The following is a 10,371-nucleotide window of genomic DNA, read 5'->3' as shown; positions in this document are numbered from 1 at the left end:
CTAGTCTACATTGCAATTCCAAGCCAGTCAGGACTATACAGCAAGATCTTCTCTCAAAAACAAACAAACAAACAAAAAATCAATCAATCAATCAATTAAGCAACAACAATATAAGTCCACGGTAACTAGAATGACTAGTCAGACTCAGCTCCCTGCTGAGGTGGACCACCTACCCATATGATCTGCCTCTCCATCAGCCTGGTGTCCAGCTGGTCCTGTCCTTATCTTTTCACCTGTTGCTGCCCTGCACCTGAAGTTTTCCTGTTTCTAAGAAACACTGATTATGAGGTCTTTGTCTTTCATGTATCTACACATCTGTGCTCAGTACCTACAACCCCCGCAATCTGCCCTCAGTAGCCAGAGCCCATGTAGCTTTCCACTTTGCACCTTAGTCTTGCTCCTGAAAACCATAAAACCTTGGAAAACACCTGTGTGACCTGGTAGTTCAGAACTGGCAACTTGAAAAGCCTTAGAGGTGCTGTCATGGGCACCCTTCCAGTGCCTGTGGAAGTAGTTTTCCCAGCAGGCTCTCTAGGGAAGGGGCACGCTGGGGAAGCAGCACCTTCCTCCACTAGCTTTAGAAATAAGCGCCCCATGGAATAGAAAGGAAGAGAAAGGCAACCACCTAGTTTTATCTAAGCCTGGTAACAGAGAGGGGAATGTGAGGGAGAACAAGAGGGAGATGCAGTTAATTACCCTTCCAAGCAAAGGTGAACGCTGGAGATGGCGAGACCCATTTACAGGAGGGAATAGACCCATCATTGAGACTAGAGAAAGGGAGGATTGTTCAGGGCCAGGAAAGCGTCTCGATGTTCAGATTCCGTTCCCTTTCTGGAGCTCTGGAGGGAGAAAGGTCATGACTTGGGTTGGGAAGGTACACTTAACAGACTGGGAGGGGGCTGCTATCTTGGGTCCAGTTCTGCGCTTGCAACCTGCCCCATCCCAAGGGAATGGGCTTCATTCCTTTCTGGAAGCTGGTATGGGCTGGCAGAGGAATGGGTATCCTGGGAGAGGCCCCCATTACCATCACAAGGGCTGTCAGACCCCACAATGCAGTGGGGCCCCAAATGCAAGGTAACCTTAACCCTGCAGTGATTGAAACAGATAGAGGGGGAGCTCTCCCACACAATGCCGGTCCTGGCCCCTCTCCTCCTCCTCCTCGCACTTCCTCAAGAGCCTTTGTCTTCTGGTCCCTTGGGCTTGGAGGCTCTCTCATTCCCCACAAATGCTGCCCATTAACCTCAGAATGAGGCCTCCAGGGGAAGGCCTGGCCCCTTCTCTCGCTTCATCTCTCAGAAGCTCTTCTGGTTCTCTCCTGCTTGCTACGCAAAAAAGATGCCCAGCTGTGAAAAAAAAAATCCCTGGGTTTGAATTGGTCCCACAGGAGTTAGTGGTCTTTCCTGGGCTGGGCATTTCCAGCTAGTGCTCTGTGGTTGAAGGTGCTCTGGGGTGAGTACCCTGGGACAGCTCAATGACCACACCAGACCCTTTGCCATCTTCTTGTGCACCAAAGTGCAGAGTCCTCCAGACCCTCAGCATACATCCTGGTATGACTGTCTAAAACAAAGCTGATCTGAGCTTTTGGGGTTCCTGAAAAGGGTGAGCACTAGTCTTCAAACTATGCCAGCACTTGGGGAGGCAAGGAGAGAAGGTGATGGCTCAGAGCCTCCAACTTCACTCACAGGGAGATCTTCTCTCAAGGATTTTGTATCACTCATAGTATTTAGTTATGCCTTTTTCTTAGACACTGATGAAAGCCACAAACAGGCTTTCCCAAAGAAAGCAGCATGGGTGGGTGAAAGCCCAAAACCCGTGTGTACACCACACTCACATCCACAGATCAAGGAATCTGGACTTCTGGGTCCAAACTACATGCTATCAGGAGGAGGCATATGTGTGTGTGTATGTGTGTGTGTGTGTGTGTGTGTGTGTGTGTATACGTTTTGGCACTGAAATGAGAGCAGAGTAGGCTTCAGGTAGGACTGAGGGCAGGCTTCTCTTGGAAGGCTGTCTTTACTCAAGCCAGGCAGCTGGTGGTCCTGGTTCCTGCACAGGGCTGTGAGGTACGTATTTCCCACCAGCTTTGTGCTGGGCTTCGGAAGGAAGCCAGAGACAAGGCAAGGCAGCTTTGGAAACATCTGTGAGGGCAAGCTGTACACTGGAGAGAGGAGATGACAAGGCCTTCAACAGTGCATGGTTATGTCAGGCCTCACAATTTACAATGCCCTTATAATAGGAACCACTCTCATGTCACCAGTGAGCTAGCAAATGAATTGTTCAAGATGATCCTGCTAGAGAGCTGCATTGCAGGAATAAAAGCCCAGGTCTTCGGTCAGGCTGGTGGTTTGATGTTCCTTCCAGCCTCTTCTGAGGGTAAGCAGGCTGGTCTTCTTGCATGGACATTTCTACTCACCATAGTTGCAGAGTGCCCAAGGTTCATTTACTGTCTCCCAGCATACAATAGGCTAGGGGCAACTTCAAGCTTTAATGTAATCTGCATCTCAAGCACTCCTGTGGTGTCCTACAGTTAAATCATAAGATCATGCTCATGAGCACCTGTTCTCTCTCCTGTCTTTCTTTCAGACCCTTCTTCACTCTGCTGCTGCTCAGCTTCCCCTCTGCCAGGCTAGCTTGCTCTGGATAATTTTGTATCACTCCTGATTGGCTGGAGCCTGTCCCCACAGCACAGGTGAATAGCTCACCCCAGCATCCCACATAAACTAGGCACTTCAACCTACTTCTACTGGTGGCTGTGCGCCAGTGTCCTTTATTCATCTTAACAACACCTGAGGTCACAATATGGCCTCTCCATACCAGGTTCTTTCTAGTTCTGTTCCTCAGTCAGCTCAGTGGAGACACTGCCTGCCATCCAGTATTTGTCACAAATCACAGACACATTGTACAAAAGGAATAAAAACAAAAAACTCACAAGAAACACAGTGGCTATTGGAACAGGTATGTAGGATCTCATATTTAATAGCAGTTAAAAGAGGAACATGTACAGGGGAATGTGATCTACATGCTCTTTCCACTGAGGAGCTCCCTTATGCGGCCGCCTACAGCAGAGCTGCTTTCCTAGTGGGCATGAGAGGAAAAAGTTCCTTTTGGAGGTGCAGATGGATCTCACCACATTTCTCCCACAAATGTGGAACTGTGCAAGATGAAAAGGCTGTTTCCAATGCACCAGTAAGGAATGACTAAAATGAAGATGAAAAGGCTGTTTCCAATGCACCAGTAAGGAATGACTAAAATGAAGATGAATAAAAGAAGGCAAGGAGGGCTAGAGGGAGGGCATGGCAAAAGCAGTCTGGAGGAGGCCTGGTGAAGCCAACTGGGCCTGCACTCAGAGGTCTAAGTAGGAAACTCCTGGCCAGTGCCACCACCGGGCCTGGGACCTGCTGAGCTGGGTGCTGTGAAACTAGATGGACTGTTGGTCCTGGTGCACGATACTCATTTTGCTGAAAGGGACTCTGTGGGTTCCCATGTGCAGGGCCTGTTCTTCTCTACCCACACCAGAGTCACCTGGTACTGAGAGTTTTTTTTTCCCCATGAATGGCAAAAAAATAAGTGAGCCTCTACCTACCCACAGTTCACAAACCAGACTGTCTACACAGATATGGATCTGGTTGGAAGGCCGGACCTCCAGGCAGCAGTATCTCACCCCACCTGAGACTCTTCAGAATATGTGTGTCTGCAGGCATCTGAGGTAAGGTCACAGAGTTTGAGGCCTACAGGCATGCATACTGTGATCAAGTCCTCAAGGCCAGATCAGTTTTAGGCCTTATGGATAAAATGAAAAAAAAAAAGTTCTACTTCATCAATTCATAATCACCTTGACATTGTGGGTCCCTGGCTTTCACAGCTCAGAAGTACATGCTGCTTTTTATTAGGGAGCAGTGCAGGCAGATGCGGAGGCCAGAAGAGAAGGGCTGGGTGGACATCCTCACACACCCTGAGATTGCATGAAATTCCCTTCAGCAGGACTCCGCTGTGGAAGGTAGTGATCCTGTTCCTCCACCTGTTTTCATTCACTCTATGATAGTTCCTCTGGGGCAGAGGTGGGGACTAGACAAGCAGCAAGATGGAGTCTAAAAGGACAAATGCCGCGACAGCCCAGCAGTCTCTCTACTACACTGAAGGCTGACGAGCACAGGCAAAGTGCTTTTCTTTCCTTCTCAGTCAGCGGACCTTCAGGTTAGTGGAATCACTTCTCAGCCTTTTTAACAAATCCAGGGCTTGGACACACCATCTTGTCTTCTTTCCCACAGGCCCCTGCCTTCCCTTGGCTAATCAAGTTTTGGGTGTTCTTATGAGACTCTCCGGAACCTCTGGGCCATTGTGTAGCCCAAGGATGAGACTTGCAGGCATCTGCAGAGCACCTGAGTAGCTTTTTCTCTCCAGTTATAGAAAACTGTACCTCTATGTGACATTCTCTTCCTGTTGGTGTTCAAGATGGGTAGGGTGTGCTCAAGATGGGGTAGACTTATGGTGACCTGGGAGATACATAAGCAGTGTGTCCCAGAAGCACATGGTAGGTGACGAATGGCCAGTCTCTCTGCTCATTACTGAAGCTGGAAACACTTCTGGGTATCTGGGTTAGTGTTCCATGATGCAATTATATTCTTACCAGCAGTTTAACAGCTTCCACATTTGTCTGAGTGTGTAGACCCCTCTGACCAACATCACAGTAAAGCCCTTGCATGGTCTCAGGAGTCTATCTAGCTGGCCCAGGCTCCAGAGGTCAAAGATAGGACTCCAGGAAGCACTCTCGGGTGAGGCGAAGGGACAGCTCAGAAGATGGGAGCCCCGGGCTTGAGCAAGACAAGCTTTGTCTCCATAATGTGACTTAGTTGATGATAGCTGGTCCACAGGCAACAAGCCATTAGCCATAGCTGACCCTGTTTACCTCGTGGTGATAGATCCATGCCCAGAGCATCTAGTCCTGTGAAGGCTGTGCTCACAGTGTAGAACTTGGGACATTTTCTTTAAAGACAATAGCTAGAGGCTTTTGGTTAAACATGAGTGACCAATCTCAAGAAGTCATCAGGCTCTACCCAAGGTGAAGGCACCCAGGCTGTTTTCAGGCTTCAGGGGGATCTGACCATTTAGAGATGCTGCTGCAGGAGGCAAGTGTGAGACTCTCACATGGGGACCTCCAGAAGCCACTGCTTATCTATGTTATGAACCAAGTCATGAAAGAAGGAACAGAGATACATGGAAAGGAGCCTGGGGTCTTTGGGGGACCCAAACTGGCTTTCAAAATTCAGAAAACCAATTCATCCAGTAGGGCAACTTGCTTTTCAGCATGGGCCCAAGAATTTACTCAGCTAACTACCTCTCGCCAGCAACAAGGTTGGGTTAGACTATATTAATGAAACTGCCACCTATGGGGACCAGAGTGAAACCATCATCTTGCCATATGGCACACTCTTATGAACCAATACGTTAGCCAATGAGGCAGATAGATATCTTAAACTAAGGCTGGGTTTGGAATAGTACATAGGTATGTCTGCCAGGCTCTCCTATGCACTTAAGTGAGCACTTGAGAGCAAATAGGATACATATTATTATCCTTTTACTTCCTCATTTCAACTCCCAGTACCAGGTACCCACTGAATTTGTGGGGCCCTGGATAGGAGGCGGCTCATCATGTTAGCACTGACAGTGCATCCTTCCCAGGATAACATCAGAAAGAATGACAGTAACTTCACCTAAGCCCCTCATGTTCTTGATTATTCTTGTGCCTCTCTTACTGTAGGGAAAGGTTATGTGAATACTGTACAGGGGTTAATAAAAAAATACATATGCTCTCTTTGAGGAAGAATGCACAAATGCAGGGCCAGTCCAGGGGAGATCCTGGACCATGGGCTACGGCAAATGTCCTCTGTGAGCCCAAGGCCAACATTCAGGAGTGGTGGCTGCTGATGAGTCCTCGGAGCTGCTTGGCCACAGTGTCAATCAATTTCTGCTTGTCGCGCTCATTTTTCCGGAACTGTGCAAACATGTTATTCTTGCGGCTAGTATCTTTCATCCTAAACAGAGGAGAGAAAGGGGTCAAGGTGTTTGAGATGGTACCAGACAAAGAACAAGCAGGAAGCAGGATGAATGGCAAAATGTATCTTAACCATTACACAGAGTGGAAGAATCCAGAATATTCCCATTGTCCAGCTACCTACTCATTATGGAGCTATCCTTCAGGCACCTACCATCTTCCTGACTTCAGTTGCCTTTGGTCAAGAGCTAGCTATGGAGGGGTCAGGCCCTTATCCTCACACCTCCCCACCTGGCCCACCCTTAGGTCTTCATATGAGCACCTTTACAGGAGAGGAGTCTGAGACACAGCACAGCTCTGCTAGCCAGCACACTCCTAAAGTTTCCTGGGGTACATTTATTTCATGACCCTGCTAGGACCTAAGTGATGGAATTTTGAAAGTAAGGCAGAAAAATATTGTCTTAAAATTAATAGCAGGGCATCATGAGTCACCTGAGAGCCACTGTACATCTTTAAGCACCACTCTAGCTGGTCACTCTTTCTTGCCCCTGGAAAAATGAAGAGTTGGCCTCTTAATTCGTTTCAGAATTATGAATGAGAAGTAGTATGATGCTATGTGGGCATAGTGCTGAGAGAAGCAGGTTCCCAGGGGGTGGGCATCTTCTCAGTTAACAAAGGCAGGCTTTATGTGAGAGATAGTCTGGGCTCTCAATAATCGTGTACAAGCTCAGAGCTTTGTTTTGGGTCCTGCTAAAGCTCTGCAGGTGAATGGCCCTAATGAGGAGGCAGGGTTAAAAAAAGTACAACCAAACTGGCATTTACTGCAGTCTCTAGGTCCAGCCAAACCACTGTATTAGAGGCCAGAGAACTATGCTGTTTTCTGAAGAGGGCTTGTAATCCACAGCATCCAACGCTGTCGACTTACTCTGCCTAGTTTGTGCACCCTGATTCTCAGCCTGTGGGTGAGGTGGGCTGGCTGGCACCTTTGTTCTTGGAACTGAACTGGCTCTCTGACTTTCCTGCCCTTAGGGCTGCATGTGGAAAGTCCAGAAGAGGGTCTAAATTACTTCCAGACATACTTCCCAAAGGTCTTCAGCCAATTTTGGACCTCTTTCCTCTTCTGTGTGCAGCCTTTTGAAGAGGGACATAGTCAGAGGCCATGAATCAAGATAGGCATCTCACAAAGGCAATTTACATCTTGCACAGATGCTGTACACCAGACACAGTGTGTGCTCATCTATGTTTATATATCCACTGGAAAGCATATAGTCCACAAGGGCATTCTGAGTGGCAAGGAAGCTTAGCTGTCTGGCTCTTTGATAGTGACAGCTAATGCTAACTGTTACTTTTCTTCCTAGTCTAAGCTCACAGTAATTCTTTCATCCAGCACTGAGTTTCTGTCCACATGTGGAAGCCTGCTGTAGGCTAGGAGGGAGGGCAGATGACTTGACTGGGTTGGAAAGAGGGCTTTCCGTAATGCCCCCAAGGCCCTCGTGAACACAGTTTGTTTCTTTAAACACTAGTTGCACAGTTTTGTTTGTGAAACTGGCAGAGTTTTAGATTATTCTGAAGGACTCCCTTCCTTTTGCTGGATAAGCTATAAATCCAAACAACACAAAACCAACAGGAAAGAGGAAACAGAAGAGCCCTTTATACATTTGTAGGACATTTGGTTTGACTGATGTTATAATTTCCTGCAGCAGTGCAGAAATGGGTAGCCAGACAGCCTGTAGCTTAGGAGGAGGGCCCTGCACTCTATAGAAGATAGAACAAAGTCAAAAGGCAAGAAGTTCTTGGTCACTGAAGCCTTTGGTTGTATTCATACTCTCAGACGCTCTGAAAGCTGACAGTGGAATGATGGTTTGCACCCAGGGATATGCAAAACTCAAAGTAGACCCTCCTTTCTCCTATCCTTCTGTAAGTCTAGCATTCTGTTTTCCTCCAATTGGGCCACCTTTTAGCAACACGGGGACTTTGATTTTTCTAGATGGTACTGGCAGTGATATGGGTTCTTCTGTCTTGCCTCACTATGAAGAGTCAGATTTGGAAAAAGAGACTTTGGTGGAAGTTACCTCTGGGGAAGCAGGAACAGGTCAGGTGAGAAGGAATTCCTCTGAGGCTGAAAATGTAAATATTTCAATGACCTGTGAAGCCCTTGCCTTGCAAAATTGGGGATAAAGGTGTCAAGTTCACTGATGGCTAGGGTTTAGCACACAGCTTTGTTGTAAGTTGGGCCAAAATGGTGAGACATCACCAATTGCCATACCTAAGGAAGAGTAATGGATCTCAAAAGAAATGACTGAGTGTCAGCTTAAACACGGGACTATCTCCACATTTCCACTGTGTATTGAGAACTTTGGGTCGGGATTGCCTCTGATGAGGAATTGAATTCTAGACCCTAAAGCCATAGGCCTTGTCCCCAGGAACTTGGATTTGCTTAGGAGCTTTTCTGTCAGGACTGAACTGTAGCCAATAAGAGTACCAAGCATGCCAGGAAGCTGAATGGAAGAAATTATTTCCCTAGTGCTGATAAGAAAAGAAATCCTTTCCCTAGTGCTGATAAGAAAAGTCTATGTGAGTTCGAGACCAGCCTGGTCTACAAAGCGAGTTCCAGGACAGCCTCCAAAACAATACAGAGAAACCCTGTCTCGAAAACCAAAAGTCTCTGTCATCACTCCCATTCCCAAATGAACTGGTAAACCAAAGGTCTGTAAGGAACAAAGAAAGAGAATATTGCCTAGCTGGGTGGCACCAGGCTGGTTTAGAGGTTAGTTTGTCAGTTAGTAGGTCAGTTAGACCTACTAACGGGACCAGGATTTTAGTTTAGTTATTGGCATCATTGAGGAAATTGGAAGGACTTGCCTCAAACTGATTAAAAGTCTCAAGTGAACAATATACTTACTCTCTAGATATCCTAGAGAAGAAAGTCATTGGGAGAGAGAACCATGGGGGAAAGTTAACATGCAACCATCAGTTTTCAGCACATCTTTTGGCTTCAAACACAGAGTCCAGCATCCTACTCTTGTCTATTCTTTGCTTTCCTCCTTACATCTGGCACATTCTCCAATACTACACCCTACCTCACAAGTAAGAACAATATACCTTGATTTCTATTTTTGTCTAAAGTTCTACTCTGACCTCTTGGACTTTAGCCCTTGCCTTCCTAGGGCTGGAGTATGCTTGGCTGCCCATACACATGGACTTCTTTACACTGCCTTGATACAGGTACTCTTGTGACTAGTTAGTCTTAAAAAGCTCTTTGACATGGGTCTGCCAATTCTCAATAGTTTAGTAAAACCCAGAGTCAGGTTGCAGTGCATACCACTGGCACCTGTGTGACACATTGGCTATTTTTGAGATAGTTGGTGCTGGATGACCCAGTTAAGTGAAACCACATTTCTGAGGAACTCTGCTCTACATATTAAATTCCAAGGACTAGTACATGCTCCTCTGCTTACCAAACTGGCCTGAGCCAAAATTAAGCCATCTTACTATCTTCTCTTGTCTTCTTTAGGTAAAGACACTTTTTAAAAGGTTAGGTTGCAAGGTAATAAAGAATCCCATTCTGATTTGTACTTATCGCTTGCTGGAGCTAAGAATTACAACTGGATTAACAAGTGCAATGATCAAGATGGCTGACAGCACCTATGATAGCTTTAAGAACGAGGATGTTTCAAGGTCCTGGAAACAGGAAACTGGCCTTGTATGCCACCCCTTACCTCCTGCCCAACTCCCCATACAGAGCACAGGACTGGGTACTCACTTCTCAAGCAGGGTCAGAGCAGTCACAGGGTTCACCCGGAGGTACTTGCAGTTGGGTTGTCCATAGTCAGCAAGGTATGTGGACCAATCCCACTGAATGAAGAGGTCCAATAGCTGAAAAATATCCCAATATCCACACCAAGGATTAACCAAACAAAGGAAACCAGAAATCTTTTACTACCAGCTAACTCTTGAAATACAGAAATGAACATGTAATAAAAGCAAATACAGCTGCACTACAACTAGGAAAATAATCAAGTAAATGTCAGATGATAGAGTTATTTCCACCACAAGCACAAGACCATCCCTGCTAGATCCCATACTAGCAGTGAGCCTCAGAAGCTGAACTACGGAGAAACTATTCTGGACTGATCTCAAACCCAGGACCCATAGTAATCACTCATTATTCATTTGAGAAATGGCTATCATGAGCTTTCTGCACACCAAGTTCCACCTGAGGAGCCCAGAATTCAATAATGAACAAATTAAGTGAGTGTACTCCACAATGCAACTTCAATCTGTTATCCAGTACTGATGCTCCCCATACTCTGTTTTTATAGAATGGTCAATGTCCTTGACAGTCTTACTGCTGTTAACTCATTGTCCTAGACAGTTTG

The 10,371-nt window shown here is 46.6% G+C and overlaps 1 protein-coding gene across 4 annotated transcripts in view; it reads right to left on the bottom strand.

The window, feature by feature from the left end:
- Positions 1 to 2,944: 2,944 nt before the first annotated feature.
- The window catches only part of Exoc6b (exocyst complex component 6B), a 437,176-nt gene continuing 429,749 nt past the window's right edge, over positions 2,945 to 10,371 (bottom strand). For all 4 annotated transcript variants that reach the window (XM_040738232.1, XM_040738230.1, XM_040738231.1 and 1 more), the window contains 2 exons: positions 9,756 to 9,868; positions 2,945 to 6,032 (listed from right to left, as the gene is read on the bottom strand). In XM_040738232.1, coding sequence (XP_040594166.1) covers positions 9,787 to 9,868 — 82 coding nt within the window. In that variant the 3' untranslated portion in view covers positions 2,945 to 6,032; positions 9,756 to 9,786. The remainder of the gene's footprint in view (positions 6,033 to 9,755; positions 9,869 to 10,371) is intronic.

The sequence above is a fragment of the Mesocricetus auratus genome, unplaced genomic scaffold (assembly GCF_017639785.1).
Source record: "Mesocricetus auratus isolate SY011 unplaced genomic scaffold, BCM_Maur_2.0 Super-Scaffold_100676, whole genome shotgun sequence".
Taxonomy (NCBI): domain Eukaryota; kingdom Metazoa; phylum Chordata; class Mammalia; order Rodentia; family Cricetidae; genus Mesocricetus; species Mesocricetus auratus.
This window is presented reverse-complemented; position numbering and strand designations above follow the sequence as displayed.